This window comes from Gadus morhua, chromosome 3 (genome assembly GCF_902167405.1).
Source record: "Gadus morhua chromosome 3, gadMor3.0, whole genome shotgun sequence".
Classification (NCBI taxonomy): Eukaryota; Metazoa; Chordata; class Actinopteri; order Gadiformes; family Gadidae; genus Gadus; species Gadus morhua.
The window spans coordinates 14,280,693-14,297,693 of NC_044050.1; the positions used below are offsets into that span (position 1 = coordinate 14,280,693).

At 45.3% G+C, this 17,001-nt stretch overlaps 2 protein-coding genes across 2 annotated transcripts; both read right to left on the reverse strand.

Annotated features, from left to right (window-relative positions):
• Window positions 1-351: 351 nt before the first annotated feature.
• On the reverse strand, window positions 352-2,127 carry uts2r4 (urotensin-2 receptor 4). The gene has a single exon (XM_030352739.1). It carries the CDS (start codon window positions 1,498-1,500, stop codon window positions 367-369), a length of 1,134 nt encoding a protein of 377 aa, XP_030208599.1. The 5' UTR covers window positions 1,501-2,127; the 3' UTR covers window positions 352-366.
• Window positions 2,128-3,290: 1,163 nt separating this feature from the next.
• zgc:92360 (ArfGap_ADAP and PH1_ADAP domain-containing protein) lies at window positions 3,291-12,470 on the reverse strand. The gene is made up of 11 exons (XM_030352256.1): window positions 11,680-12,470; window positions 10,889-11,019; window positions 9,924-10,015; window positions 8,191-8,273; window positions 7,827-7,939; window positions 7,183-7,329; window positions 6,783-6,866; window positions 6,534-6,596; window positions 5,265-5,336; window positions 4,597-4,828; window positions 3,291-4,247 (listed from the first exon to the last, which is right to left on the reverse strand). Exons 1-11 carry the CDS (start codon window positions 11,765-11,767, stop codon window positions 4,219-4,221), a joined length of 1,134 nt encoding a protein of 377 aa, XP_030208116.1. The 5' UTR covers window positions 11,768-12,470; the 3' UTR covers window positions 3,291-4,218.
• Between the last annotated feature and the right edge of the window lie 4,531 nt (window positions 12,471-17,001).

Below are 17,001 nucleotides of genomic sequence, written 5' to 3' on the forward strand. Positions count from 1 at the left end.
CTCTTGAAATAACAATATAGTTAAAAAACACCAGTGGTTCAAGTGCATTACATGTGAAATTAAATCCATTTATACTATTTTTGTCAACAAAATGGTTGAAATGAGTGGTCAAATATGTGCCTCAGCATGTCCTTGCGGTAAAGTTAGAAAGTCCAACCAAATTTTGTCATTTTTGCACTTTGCATTCCACATCATTTTGGGTTCGGCCCCTTGAGAAGACACTTTAACCAAAGCCCTTTACATTGAATCCAGAAACACGGGATTGAAGAGCAGGTAGGGGGTTGGGGCATCTTGCCGTATGACACCTCCACTGCTGCAGACATTGGGCAATTGTCAAAACCCCCCCCCCCCCCCCCGCTGACCGGGTCATCCGCAGGAGGCTCCACGCAGGGCTATGCAGGGCCCGCTGACGGCCGAGCCGCCCTCCGCCCTGCTGGAGGCCATGGTCTGCCCCTTCTGGGCCAGGTAGTCCTTGTAGTTCCGCGTCAGCAGGGTGTACAGCAGCGGGTTGACGCAGCTGTTGCCGTACGTCAGGCACGTGACCGAGAAGTTGACGTAGTTGTGCGTGGCGGCCGACAGCGGCCTGAGGCTCTCGGGCGAGAAGAGCTTGGTCAGCTGCCACACCCAGAAGGGCAGGAAGCAGGCCCAGTACGCCACCACGATGGAGAAGATCATGCTGGCCACCTTCTGCTTGAGGCCCCGCCTGCGCGCCGAGCGCCCGCGGCTGCTGCTGCTGCTGCCGCAGCCTCCCAGGCTGGCCTGCGCCGCCCAGTAGTGCCTGGCCAGCCCCGCGTACAGCGCCACCATCAGCAGCCCCGGCACCAGCACGCTGGTCAGGAACATGACGGTCAGGTACGCCTTGAAGGCCTCGGGGGTCCAGGTGGGGAAGCAGATCCGCTTGACGGCGCCGGCGGCGTTGACCTTGCTGCCCTGGCGCTGCCGGATCATCACCATCATGGGCAGCGTGAGCACCACGGCCGCCGCCCAGATGAAGGCGGCGGCCACCTTGCGGCCGCGTGCCTGGGAGCGGCGGGCGCTGAAGGGGCGGGCCACGGCGCGGTAGCGCTCCAGCGTCATGGCGACCAGCACGAAGACGCTGGCGTGCATGGTGAGCAGGTCCAGGCTGAGCAGGAGGCGGCAGCCCGCCTCGCCGAACAGCCAGTCGTGGGCGAAGTAGGTGCACACCACGAAGGGGATGGTGGACAGGTAGAGCAGGTCGGCGAGGGCCAGGTTCAGGATGTACACGTACATGGAGCCCGTGCGGCGCAGCGCCGCCGAGCGCATGATGAACAGCGTGTACACGTTGCCCGCCACCCCCAGGGCGCACATGGTCATGAGCATGGCGCCGAGGACCGATGTCACCCAAAGGCCGCCACCGCCGCCGCCGCCACCGCCAGAAGCAGAGGTAGACCCTGGCCCTTCCCCCGCCCCGCCCCCAGAGCCCGGGTTCAGGTTTTGACCCCCCTGGGGGTTAACGGTGGTGTTGGGGGTGCAGTTCATCGTGGACCGGGCGTCATCGCTTGGTTAGCTGATATTTTGCTCATATGAGAACTAGAAACAGCCGCTCATATTTACCCGCCGCTCAAGGGTCAGGAGACACACTTCAATTGATTTGCGAACTCGAAAAAGGAGGTTCACTCATTTTAAGAACAGAATTCTGAAAGTTCCCTTTTAAAGGTGGCATTAAAACATCCTGTCTGCTTTAATCCATATCCATGTACTTGCTCTTAATCCAGGTGCTTATAGTGTCGTTCAGCTGGACGTAAGAGGCAGCTTCCATTCAAAGACCAATAGAAGAGGAAAATTAGATCCTGTTGCCGTAAGATATGAGCATTTCTTTTCCACTTTTCTTAAGGTGGAGAAGATGGAGTTGGTACTGATGTTGCTTGGCTGTTGTGGATCCCTAGCTCTCCACCACGTCCAAAAACAAATCAACCAAAGTCCTGTCCTCTGTTCTGCAAGCCACAGAACAGTTCAAGAGCTCACGAGGAAACCAGCTCCCAATCCAATGTTTAAAAAGGCTGTCTATCTCCGCAAAAATCTAGAAACTTCTAGTGACCTCCGTTCACAGGTCTCCACTTTTGTCTGATGAAGACTGTTCCTATTACCTCTGTTCGCTGGAGAGCCCTTAATGTACATCTTTTTCTTTCTTCCTCCCCTGCTCCCTTCCTACTCATCCACCCCTCTCTCACCTATGTGCGAGCTAGCACGACCCTACAGATTGAAGAGGAATTTCTCTGGGCCCCTGAGGACCGGCTCCGATCACTAGGGTGTCGCTTTAGACACCCTCCCACCATTAGCATTCAGGGTACACAATTTGATTTTATATTGTTTGAATACACCTGTGTATGTATAACCCTTTTTCTATTTGTCATTTAGCAAGCGCTTTTATGTAAAGCAACCTATAGTGAATGAGTTAATGGGTCATTAAGGGTAACTAAGGTTCATTAGTCATTAGGAAGGTGAAGGTCGAGTTCAGGAGTCATCTTGCTTAAGGATGAAGACATTGAGGTTAGAACCTTGAACTAAACCATAAAGCCCACTTGATAAATACAGCCGTCCCAGTGAACTTCCAGGCGTATGGGTTTGATTCCCACTGGGGTCCACCCTTGCTAAAAGGTGTGTTCACACCAAAAAATAAGACGCAGCGCGAATCCATACAAAGTCAATGCAAAGACGAGTGTAAAGGTGAATTTTCTGCCAGAAAAACCTACGGCGTGAATTGATGAATGGCGCGGCGCGAACAACCAGGCTCACGCAGATTTTGCGTGATTCTACTTGCGCTAACACTTCTCTTGAAGCTTGGTTAGGACAGCATATCAGCATTCACTCCCTGAAGTCCAGAGTGAACCGCAACTTGGAGGAGAAAGTGATTGTTGCTGTTTGCGGACTACCGGAACTCTATATCTATATAATATAACAATATATAATATAATATATAATATCATGGCCGAAAGCTGTATGCGCCACTGGATGATATTATGTATATGTGTGACCAGCAAAAACATTAACATGTTCTTACAAATGGGTGTTAAATGTATCCTAAGATATTAAATATATTGCACCATAGTCAAATTCAATTCACCATACAATTTTAACAATTGAGAATGTAACCAAACAATATTACTTACACAACTCCTACCATCAGTGGGCAGTAGACACAGATTCAAACGGACAGGAAGACAAGACAAGTCCTTGCCAGGAACTATTGAACCTAGCTAGGTGACACATTTCCCTTAATGAGTAAATTCAAACCAGTCTTACAAAAGGTTAAGAAAAAGGGCCCGAACTGAAATGCCATATATATAGCTTTATTAGAAATTAAAATGTAAAGATACAGTACAGTTGTAAAGCATAATTGCGATGTAAAACGTCAAAATGTGAATGATGTTTCAAAAACTTGGCACGTTTGAGATTTTATTATATTATATTTATGATCTTCCACCAGAAGGTGGTGCTGTTGGACCAAACATTATTTTTCTGACTCAAGAACATTAATATCTTAATATATTTAATATTTCCCTTAAAATATCCACTAAAAACTAGTGGGGGAACCATAGATTCGTAAAAAATAAAACAAAACTTGACTTTAAAATATGGATTTTTAAAATGATATAGCAAATACCAAAATCACATTTAACATGCATACGAAACAATGGTAGTGTCCGTTAATACCGCAATACATCTAGTTTAGATTTTTGATTCAGAACCAGGGGTATGTGTTCCCTAGGGGGAACATGAACAGGCTCCAGGGGGGAAATGTACAAGTCCAGAAAACCAGTACGTCAGGCTGTTTCAGTTTGAAACACCTCAAAGCCTCTATAATATTGATCAAGAGACGAAATGATAATATTATAATATAAGTCTAAAGGGAAACAGTTCTAGGTTGGTGATGAGGATGGAGGGTTACCTGGGCCGTACTGCTGTGGGGCTACAGGATACTGAAAGGTTGGGGAACACTATGTTAAAATAAACAGACACAACTTAAACAAGATATAGGAGCGATTGAGGATGACTCATGGCCCCGTGTAGTGTTTCTGCTGCTAAGAAGAGAGAGAAAGAGACGGCTACCTGGTGGTCTCCATGCACACTATATTTGGAACCTAGCAACAGACCTAGCAACGACACCGCCCTGGTGATTAGATGATGTCACTCCCTGAATGCGCTGGGTTAGTGCTGGTGATGTCGCGGTGGCTGTGGATTGGTTGGCCACATCCATCAGTGTCTATGCTTGAAGAGCGCCTCCACTGTAACAAGAAAAGCAACAGTTCAAAGGTGAGATTCCTGGTCACGGCTTCCTGTATGGCGTTTGATGTCACCGGCGGCTGTAGCTAGCGTTGGGCTACCAGCTAACAAATATATATGAGCTAGTAACAAGCTATCATTAACAATCAGCTAACATTGAGCAGCTCACTGTAAGCTATCACAAGCTACTATTAAAACATTAAGCTAACAGCCAGCACCCAACAACCAGCTCGCACCCAGTGACTAAGTAACACCACCTCAAACCGAAAAAAGAACTCATAAACAAATAATTAATAATAATCAGAACATAAATATAATAACAAAGGGCGAGGTGAAGGAAAGTGTTCCTACTGGTGTACTCCTGGGGCGACATGACGGCGCCGAGCACGGCGGCGAACTGCCGCAGCCAGTCCTGCTGATCGCTCTCCGTCTCGCAGGTGAACAGGAAGCAGCGCTCCGGCGTTACTATGGTGATGCCGTGTTGCCAGGCGCCGTTACAGTAGGCGGTGGCAGGCAGGCCGGCCGTGGCACTGTAGCCGTGGTCCTTGTTGCCGAGGAACACCTCGCCCTTCGCAAAGGCGTCCTGGGGGTGAGGAGGTTAAAGGTCACGTTTGGGGTTTGTTTGTTGGTGCTGCGTCTGCGTTTTAAGCTCTTAAAATTTGTGGTTTTTTTTTACATCCATGACTCCACCTCTCTCCTCTTGGTCACTCAGAATGCACCCTTTTAAAAATCGCTCTTAAAGTCTTCACCCTCCTCACTTCTCTGTTGCTCTGCTACTGTATTTGTATGCTCTTAAATGTTTTGGTAACTTTTTATAATATTCAATCTTTTTGTATTGCCTTTATTGTGAGTGAGAGAAGCTCAATATAATGTAAATGTGTTCTGATTAGTTTGTATCCAACACAGACTCTTCAATAACTAGAATGAATAAACAAATTAAAGCTAGTTCCAGTCTTGAGAATAACTTTATAACATTTGTAATATATAATGTGTTAACTGTGAGTGCTTGTGTGACCTACTAGGGGATCTTTGAAGTACATGAGCCGCCTGTGATCCAGGGTAAACCAGCGCTTCCTAAAGCCTTCCGTTTGCTGGATGGAGAGAGACAGAGAGGGAGACAGACAAACAGACAGACAGACAAAGAGGGACAAAGTTAGAGAGTGACAGACACACAGTTGTTTGAAAATAACCACTTCATTAACTTTAATCATCTGATTTGATCCATTTATTTTTTCTACGCCATCAATTGCATGTATCTATTGATTTGTATTTTTTTGATTTGTTTTTTTATTGTTTCTTACTTTGTATATCACAGAGCAATACAACAAAATAAATGCCAAAAATGTTCCATGTTGTATGAGAACAGTAAACAATATGGATAAATGGGCAAACGGAAACATAAACCAACCAGTGAACATAACTTCAGAGAAAATAATAAGGAAGTCAAATATAAGCAGCATAGAGCAAAGTGTGACTGTTCTTTTAAACTCCCAGTCTACCGTGATGTAGTGAGTAAGGTTTGTGCAAGATAAGGCTTTTCTGGCCTCATGTCAATGTGTTATTTTGTTGTTGTTGTATAAGGCAGCTAAAACAATCGGGGCAAAATGCGTGGGGAAGTAATAGTGTATCGCGGCTCAAGCACTTTCTACCTGTTCTCTACCACAGAGGGTCTTGTATCGGCTGTGGTGGCCTCTCTCTTTCTTTAACGGAATTTTCTGGTTGTAACCAATGAGGGACCTTGAATCAAGGCAGTCATACACATTCATGATGAGGTTCTGTCAATGATGACCAACAACAAGGCGAGGGAGTGTTGTGCATCAATGACTGATGCAGGCTTCTACGCACGTGCCACACACGCGTTTCAAGCACCTAGGTATGCCGTAAAGGAAATTATGTGAATGAATTGTGAACGAGACTTGTGGTTTAGAAGAAGCTGGGGAAGTTTAAGTTTGAAGAAACTTTTTGATGGCGCTGGAGAACTTTCTGCCTTGTGTAACCACACATTTAGAGAATGCTTTCAACTAGCAACATCGGACGATGAGGAACAATCCAAGCAGTTTTGGCAAGGAAAGCTACATCGCTAGCTTATGCTGCAATCTTTCTAACACCCCTGGACTATAATAAGGAAACAACCCATTGGCTGTGACAGACCATTTGCACGTGTGTGTGTGTGTGTGTGTGTGTGTGTGTGTGTGTGTGTGTGTGTGTGTGTGTGTGTGTGTGTGTGTGTGTGTGTGTGTGTGTGTGTGTGTGTGTGTGTGTGTGTGTGTGTGTGTGTGTGTTCTTACCTTGGGTCCAGTCTTCTCCATGTAGCCCTCCTTCAGGAAGTTGCGTGTGAGTTTGGGCATCAGCTAAAGAACAACAAACCCAAACTCAGGTCCTGAATCGTCCAATGGTGTGCATCTCGGTATGGTGTGTGTGTGTGTGTGTGCATGGTATGCGTATGCAAGGTATGTGTGCGTGTTTGTGCATGCTGCATGTGTTTCCGTGAGTGTCTGCATTCAAGCGTGTATGTGTGTGTGCGTGTGTGTACAGACCTCTACATCTGTGGCCCCAGGGAAGGCTACTTTTAAATAGTGCAGCTGAATCGCTCTGATGGAATTGAACCAGTCGACGATCTCCTGCAGAAGGAAAATCATTAAAACCCTTACACCTTTGGTGGGTTTCTTTAACATCATTTAGAGAACCCAATCAGAGGAAACACACAGATAGAGGAACGAGACAAGATGCAGTGACAGGGGAGGGGGAGAATGAGAAGAGGTTGGTAAAAGCTCAGTGAAGTAAAAACATAAACAGTCAAATTATAGGAACACTCACACATACATATCTCTCTCTCTCTTTCTTCACACCAATGCCTTTCAGAAACACAATACAAACACACGTATCCTGAATCACAAACACACACATAAACGTGATGGTAGCGGGTAATGTGGGAACCTTGCCGCTGTCATGGTAGAGGAAGATGTTTCTTGTGCTGTAGTCCTTCAGGTAGGTGATCTGCAGGCCGTTCAGGTGGCCAATCTTCGCCGGCTGGAAGCTGGCGTTGATGGAGTCCACCTTGATCAGCGCCTTTGGCTCCTTGCCCTGCGCGGAAGTCCCGGAAAACAGTTTTGCTTTGCGTGCGTGAGTGGATGTGGGCGCACGGGCATACAGCCCAATACACAATGGCCTGAAGTTTGTTTCATTAATTTGGCCCTTCCCCCCCATGACACATTTAAAATTCCAGTTCAAGTCCGTTAAACCTCTTTACATTTGGTAAAACACTGATAGATCCTGTTACATTTGGTTAAATACAGAAAAAAAGTGTCGAATTTTGTGTTTTCATTCAATCAATGCTGATTAGAATAAATGTATTCTATTGATTAGTTGTATGGTGTCCAGATTTGAAACACAACAAACACAACAATTCTATATGGAGGTGTACATGGAGGTCATAGAAGCAGAACACAGAACTAAAACAGTTTACTCAATGCAAAGAAAACTACAGGAATCACTAGTGGTTGTCATGTGCTACTATCTGACTTGTCCTGTCCTGCCTAGATAAGGTGATCTGCTGGGAGACAGACATGGCTCCTACTCACGTCAGACTTAATGAAGTACTTCAGAGTCCCCTCCCTCTCTGACAGGACGAATCGTCTGTTGAGGAACTGCCCATTGTCCCGCCCCCTTTTCATCAGCATTCCATCTCTCGTTTCTGTTGGGAAGTTTAAAGTTTGCATGTCTCTGTATGTGTAGGTGTGTGGTTTGACTTTCACGCTTCAATTACAAGGGACAAAAGCTGAAAACAGTCAACAGAAATACAAATAATCGTAAATACGTCATTGGGCGTTTTTAAGAGAAATGATGTGCGAATATGTAAAACTGAAGAAAAAGGCCAAATCATCATCATGCTAACAGGAAGTGAGTACAGGAAGTGAGGTACAGGAAGTGGTCTCTGCGGCTCACCTTCCTCATATGTTAGCTTGGTCCCAGGGTCGCAGAACTCCCTCCTCTGATACTTGGCTCTTATCCACTGCTCCCTCAGCACCCTGCGCACACACACACACACACACACACACACACACACACACACACACACACACACACACACACACACACACACACACACACACACACACACACACACACACACACACACACACACAATGAAAGAGCCTCATAAAAACCATGTAACTTTCTCTACGTTCCCCCCTAAAACTGTCTGAAGATTAAAACCCTTCTGCCCAGGGATGTTTCCTCTCCAAATCGTTTCAGTCTGATGGGCGAGAAGACAAGGACATAATCTAGTTCTGAACAGAAAAGATGACTGCTCATAAAAAGTTTGCAGATTTAAAAATAACAAACAACTTTTTATCACTTGCAGAATAATCCCCAGAAAATCGAATCTCACACACACACACACACACACACACACACACACACACACACACACACACACACACACACACACACACACACACACACACACACACACACACACACACACACACACACACTGATGCGGACAATGTTTACCCAGGACTAAAGTGCTTGTGCCTGTCCAAATGCACAACTCCCAGTTGAAATGTGTGCACACCTTATTTGAACTTTGACGTCCTTGTCGCTGACCCACCGACAGTAACACTGAAACAATTCAATGACCTATTTATACGTTACATATTAACAGAATAACAAGATAACATATTGCGCCCTCACTAATGTACTTGTTCTCTTTCTCAAAAGTTATGTCTTGTGAGTCCAATAGACGCATCAATGAAAGTCCATTGTCTATCTGTATCCACTAGGTCTCAGTGGACTGGCTTACACCACTCTTCCTTCTCCCATTGGTCAGTTAAATAGGGATGAGGAGAACTGGAAGCACAACGTGGAAGCAATGGGCTTTAAGACCCTGGGGGACCCACCCTCCCTCCCCCTCTCCCTCTCCCTCTCTCTCTCTCTCTCTCTCTCTCTCTCTCTCTCTCTCTCTCTCTCTCTCTCTCTCTCTCTCTCTCTCTCTCTCTCTCTCTCTCTCTCTCTCTCTCTAGAATAAGTATTTGGCCAACAATTATGCACCGCTGATCAGTAGAAAGAGATCACCATGGGATATTGTGTAGAAAACTGCATGGCAGTTGTCCTATTGTAAATGTATTATGGAAGCTTACCAGTGCCCAAGTCAAGGTTTTTTTTTATGCATCGCATGAATCAAAGTGTCGATTAAGCATTCTAGCCACAAAACTGCTCCCTTGCAACATGGTGGTTTTACACTGCCTATTGCGCTGGTGGTAAGGCCACATGCAAATGAAGGCTAGCCTTATGCTATCAGTAGCCAACTATCAGGAAGTTGCTTCTTGTCCTACTAAGAGTAACTTATAGAGCACTATAGAGCAAAATCAATTATTTTTCAACCACACCAGGAAGTTATTGACTAAGACTCCTTCAATCTGGCTGCTGATGTGTGCGCAAGATCAGGGAATGGCAAGGAAAGGACAACAGGGCTCCCCTCTCGGAGTGGGACGGACACAACCTCCTCCACCATGAGCTAGGAACCTAGCAATGTCTCCTAAGCGCCTTGCTAATCTAAACCCACCCTCTGCCTACTGTTTGTGTAACTGTGACTAACAGCAACTTAAGGCCGTAGATAAAATTGTGTGTGCGCGCGCCTGTCCCATGCGTGCGGGGGCATTGCCATGGCTACTCACTGACAGTCTCTGTAGTTGGGTTTGTAGTAGTACACTGGAACCGCCGCTTCGTATTTGGCCCTCATTAGCTCGTTGCCACCCTCTGACATGAACTAACACACACACACACACACACACACACACACACACACACACACACACACACACACACACACACACACACACACACACACACACACACACACACACACACACACACACACACACACAGCAAAAGGGTCAGCCAACTCTTCAGTAGATGTGGAATATGAATCATCACAATAAGAAATAGCTCATATCCCAGCCACAGTAAAGCGTGGGATATGAAGGGAATAATAACATCATTTTGATTGTAAAAAACACTTCTCACACTGACCGACACCCAAGCAGGGAGGCTGACAGAAAGGTACGGTATAGAACAACGATACTATAATTACACTCTGGCCACTGGTCTAAACGTACAATTACATTCAATCATCTGCTCGACCGCACCAGGCTTAAGATCATTATATGACTTTCTGGATATATTATCCGTATCATATGTTGATATAGCACACTTTTATTCAAAGAAACTTCCCAGTGAGGCTGAGAACAATTAGGGTATATAATCAAAATTGGAGCCACATCAAAATAGAAAAGGCCAGGTTAGCATGGGCTATATATCTCCTTCTACACGTCTGTCCTTCAATTATGGAATATAAAGTAGAAGAACCAATAACCAGGCGAAATATGAATTTGGTTACATGGCTTATCAACTTCAAACTGATCAATGTCAAACTGTTTATCTGTCATCTCGTCCGTAATGTAGACCTGACACAAAAGTTGCTAACCTCTCAACTGCTAAATCAACTAGCTAGGTACAATATACGCATGGCAAGGTAGCAGGGTAGTGGGGGGCTGAATAGGCCAATGTTCTGTGGTCATATTGGTCTGGCTAGGTGCTATATGAGCCTAGCTCGGTAGCAGGGTAGCAGGGGTCATCTCACCTCCACCTCGTGGTCCTCCCAGCGGGACAGGCTGAGGGACTTGACCTTCCCGATGTCGGGAAGGTTGCGGTGGACCCCCGAGCAGTCCAGACAGATGAACACCCCCAGGGAGCAGGACCCCCACTCTGGGTCTGGGGAGGGAGAGGATGGATGGATGGAGGAACATAGGAAGGAATGGATGGACGACCGATGGATGGAATGAAATATAGATGGAGGGATGGAGGGAGGGATAATGGTATGAATATGACTGGAATATGAATGGATGAATGATAAAATGCATAATATTATAACAGTCTAACAATAATACAGTCATACACAATTGCATGAATATATAAATACATACCATACCTGTATACAAACAGACATATGGACATAGTATTGTGATATTGATACCCATATGGTGTAGACTTGTGTTTTTGGAATTGCCTTTTGAAATGTCAAAGTCAACAGAGGTTTGTGCGTGCCGAATTGATCCTATCCTTTCACACACACAGTTTATGTGTGTGTGTGTGTGTGTGTGTGTGTGTGTGTGTGTGTGTGTGTGTGTGTGTGTGTGTGTGTGTGTGTGTGTGTGTGTGTGCGCGTGTGTCTGCGCTCGCGCGTGCGTTTGTGTGTATACGCTATATGAGGTGTGAATTCTTGACAGACCTAAGCCTTCAGTTTTTGTGCACAGTATATAAACACTGCGAGTAGGGTCGGTGCGTCTGAAGCAGGCCAGCTAATCTCCAAACAAGGCCTCACACACACCCACACGTAAAACAAACCAGCTCCTACTCAGCGTTCAAACTCACCTGGCGCCCCGCAGTCTGCACAGGTATCGTTCCCCGGCTTGTGGAGCAGCTCCCGCAGCTCCCGAACCGACCTCTCGTTCGACGACATTATCAGCCTCAGATAGCTGGATCCCGCAACGCCGCTATGAGCTTATAGTTAAAGGTGTGTCTATCGACTGGGCACTTTGAGTTTATTTTTTCCCCTCCCTTTGACCGCGCCGAAGACGTACGGGGTGTGGGCAAGTCCTCACAGGTAGGCTGTGAGCTGCGAGGGGGAGGGATGCCTTTGAGGGGATGAACTGAAGGAAAAATAAGGAAAAAACGTGGGTTCGCGTCAAAGGTTTCTTAACACATACCAGACTCCATTGCTTTCGCTTGTCAATCTTGCATCGATAGGCGTCCAAATAACAACTTAACAACGCATCCTAAAATAGGATCAACATGCATATGTGTCGCCCGGAGTTGGGTTAAATCACTGCCAGCCCCACGTGAGGGAAATAAATCTCCACTCGGAAGTAAAAGCTGTAGATTTCTCCAAACTTGCTTTTCCGCATTGTTGGTGGTTAGACTGATCGTTATTTTTACTTTTCCAACAAAGGTTATAGCGCAAGACGTAGCCAACGGTGATAATAATTGTGGTTTTACGGCAATGTGGAGCTTGATATGTCCCAGTATTTATTGTTTGAGGTGTAGGCCTATATAAGGTAGCATTCAAGTTGACCTATACATTAATCAAATACATTTGTCAACCCCTGGTGTTGCAAATACACAAAAAAACGGTAAATGACAGAGAAAGTGATTTAACCTTAGGCGCACTACTAGATTGCGTGGCTGAATTTAAATCGGTATATTGTGGTCACGCCTGTCTTGGTGCGGGGCTACCGTATTTGGCCGCTAGGTGGTGCTAGTTCATCATTGTTTTCAAGACGACTTGCCAGTAAACCTTAACCTCCCCCCCAACTTCCCCTCTCATGTCCACTCAGCATTGAACATCTTTTGTGCGTCTGATTTATTGAATTAAAAACTAAAAAAGCGACAAACCCTTTAGGCTCCGACATTATGGCGCTGAAATGCTTTACTATCCCATTTCTTAGGACAGTAAGCAACGGAACTACAGATCATGACTATTTCACAAAAATGATTCACCCGCGAATGCTGTTACGGTAAACGCATAGGGCCCACGTCTAGATTCCCTGGCCCATAGACATGTGGTAGTTTTGGACGACAATATAATTAGCTTCACCAAGGGAAGGACAGAGAGACTCGCAGTTAGATAATGGCCGGGTGTCACCCGCTGCCTGACGTGGATTTACTTGACGCGTCACCTCACTCCCCCGTTCGCCAGCTTATTTGTCCAAATCGGCGGTGGGAACGGTAGATTGTCCTCCCCCTCGCTCTCCTCTCCCCTCCTCCTCAGACGCAGGAGAAGGACTTGTTTGTTTAAAGCACAATGCAGTCAGTAACGTGCAATACTTTAAATAACAAACAGGAATACAACATAGTATATAAATACAAGAGACATGCCATAGCCTACATGAATAGGCAATCAAATCAAATTTTCTGAGGCTCTCAGGTCCTGGTGTCTCTGCAGCCCTCGTATGGTGGGCTGTCTGAGGCTCACGGTGCTCCCTGCTGGGCTAAGGAAACACGTCAAGATCACTTTCATATGAGAGAGAGAGAGAGAGAGAGAGAGAGAGAGAGAGAGAGAGAGAGAGAGAGAGAGAGAGAGAGAGAGAGAGAGAGAGAGAGAGAGAGAGAGAGAGAGAGAGAGAGAGAGAGAGAGAGAGAGAGAGAGAGAGAGAGAGAGAGAGAGAGAGAGAGAGAGAGAGAGAGAGAGAGAGAGAGAGAGAGAGAGATTGGAGGAGGGAGGTGAGTGTGAGGAGCAGGTCTTTATTAGAGGCAGAGCAGGTTATGGAGTTGATGATCTGAGGTCGGCCCCTGTCCTCACTGCATAGAGTGAGGACAGGGGCTCACACACACACACACTCGTACGCTCACACACACTTACACACTCACACACAGCTTCATTATAACATAATGGAGGCGGTGCCCAGAGAGAACCTCTTTACACGAGACCCCATATTTTTAATGGGGTTTCGTGTTGTTGGAGGATTTCATCGTCATGTCAGGCAGTCAAGGCTTAACTGGACCGTTTCTCAGTCGAGACTCACTGGAAAATTACATTTTCTTTGCTTTTTTCTATAGACCTACCACACACACACACACACTCGCGCATGCTTAGCCATGATACTACAGGTTTTGGTGTTCCTTCACAGTTGCCCTTGTATGGCCTTGGTTAGGTTGAGTTGGGTAACACTCCAATACAAACTAAAACTTCACCAGCAGAGTGTAAACTCCAAACTCTCAGAGCTTTCAAAGTACTACTCCACTGCTACTGAGAAAAGTTGAGGGGGGTTAAGGCGAAGCAAACGATTATTTGCTTGGACGCTCCGATTGCGTCCCTCAGCTGAAACATGCTGAAGCGAGCTAAGAGGGTCATGGATCAAACCTGCATCCATCTTCTACCCCCCAACCCCATCCCTCCGCAGCGGGGTGGAGGAGGGGGGCAGGGGGGTGACGGTGATGGGTGGTCAATGGAGGACAGGCTGAACTCTTCCTGGGTAACCAGGTGGATAAATGGAAGCTCTTAAAGAAGAGATAGAGGGGAGAGGGGTGTGATGGAGGGGGAGGGACAGGGGGGGGAGAGGGGAGAGGGAGGGAAATGGCTGGATGGAGGGACTGAGAAAGGTAGAGAGGGATGAGAGAGGGGTGTCAGAGAGAAGAAGACAGAGGGGTGAGAGTAGACAAGAGTGTGAGAGTGGGAAAGGGGGGAGACACCCGGCCTTTCATACTGCTTTAAGACACATGTCCTGATCCGTAGCGTGCGGTGACCCTAAATTTCAGTGGGGCAGAAACTACTGGTGTATGACCACACCCACAATTTGTTTTTTTAATATGTAAATATTATAAAGATACATACATACAAATATTTATACATACATATATATAGGCCTACACACATATATATATATATACAGTATAATGTATTCAGATAGGCGTCCTAGACCATAGCATATTTTATGTCTTCAGATAGGCCTACCTCAATGCATCTCTTATGTTTTGAGGAAGGCCTACCACACAGCATCTCTTATGTGTTCGGATAGGCCTACCACACATGTGACGTCCCAGCTGGGTCTTTGACTGTGTCCCTGCTGTGTGTATGCTTGTGTTTCTCTTGCCGTCCTAATCAGGGTATTGTCGGCAGGTGTGGGATGGACCGGTACTGCAGTATAAAGAGCCTTCCCAGACAACAGACCGGGCTTCTCCTCCTCCTCCCGGCATTTGATTGCCTATGTTCTTTTGTTTGTAACATCGACTGATATTTGCATGACCCTTTAAGTTTCTAACATTTATACTGACTTGCACCACACTTCTTATTATCTTTATTAGATCATAAATTCTTTATTATTGTTGGAAAGAGCGTGGTCTGCCGATCTTATGTTGCATGCATAGTCAGCATCTCACACATAGCATGCTTATGCCTTGAGATGGAGAGGCCCACCACAAAGCATCACTTATGTCTTCAGATAGGCCTACCCCTGTAGCACCCCTCTATCATCATAAATGACTTGACATCTGCCCATTGCTTGCTGGTTCACCTTGCGTGAATGTTGCCTCCTCCTTTTGAATAAAGCTCCACTATGTACCTTTGCACACTACTGTAACCGACAGCCGCAGGCTTGCTTTGATGCTGTTCCAGCCGACTTAGCAATCACAGGACTCAAACCCAAGCCCTCTTTCCTTCCACCAGCAGGGCGCCAGCAGCTTAGTCCACTCTGCTGTAGGAAATGGCAGCTGATTCCCGCGATCAAGCTTAGTACGTCAGTACAATAAAGTGTACTGACGTGTCTGTGAATTCAGATTTATTCTCAAAAAATTCGGATTTTATTTACGTTTGACACACCAACAGACTGTGGACCAGACTACTTTGGTCCACAGTTGCTATGGCCTGCCAGTTTCAAGCTGTTTGCTTGTATTCTGTCAAATTATATCAAACCGTGTATAATGGAGGCCTAGATGATATATAGTCACATGAACTTTGTGTTGCAGGAATCAGTAATTTTCTCGAGTCATTTCTCTACTTGACTGGAAATTGTTTGGTTTCTCTTTCCTTTTAAACTACACCGGAAAAAAATCATCTTTCCTTCTTTGAGTTGTGCTATTGATCTAGTTTGTAGTTGATCTAGTTTAAAATAGAAAACAGAATTTGCATTTAATGGCACAGAGGACATGACATTATCTAGATTCTAGTGGAAAATAAATCCATGATGAGTTAGATATTCAATTATAACGATATGTAAGGGATGTTCATATAATATATTCCAATATATCAATAATTAAAGAAACATACAGACATGTACTTAGAAACTACAGCACTTTATCTTGGTTTCCAAATGTTGGCTTTATTAGGGTATATATTTCATGTTACAGAGTGCACTCTGCTTTTGGTCTTTCTCATGAATTACTTTATCCAATTTCATGTTTCAAATACAATTTTAACTCAATGGCAACTATTTGGCATGGTTGGAATCATACAAGAAAATAAAGTTAACTTCTATTCAGGTTTTATCCTACATTCTCATTTGGAGTCCAACCTATTAAAAACACCAACCTCATGAAGTGAACTCTGGATTAAGTCAATAATGACCAATCACTAGTGCACAATATGCTGTAAGGTTTCAAGTAATATTTAATCCCTATAGCTGTAATATATAATAAATGCTGTAGGTGATTAAAAAGATCTGCCCTAATACAGAAAATATATTAAAAGTGTCAACATGAAATAAGCATTATTTGGTTACTGAACGATAGTCATAGAATTTGGAAGTTAAATGCTGGTCTATGAATTCCACTCAGAATGGCTAAAATAAAAAGGATGTTGTATTACACATACAAATAAATCACCTAGTTGCAACTAGGTTCCAAATGGGCCCAGATCTATTACTTTTGTAGGCCTACATGTGCTGAAAACCAAATACCAGTCTCGATGTTTTCATTCATCAGTTGTCATTCGGTCTTCAGAAGCCTAATCAATTCTCAAACTATATTCATCACCGGACATGGATTAATTGAACGACGCGGAACTGCCTGGAGCCCACCCAAGCCTCAGCGGCGTTTTATAGGAAAACTGTCGCTACAATACCTACACGAACAGCCAATAGATGCCCTCCACCTAATACCAACCAATCACATTGGGGAACCTGCAAACTGATAAAAAACTACTCTATAACATTCTGTGTTGGGAACACCATAGATACCACTGTGGTTGAAAGTTTGAACAAC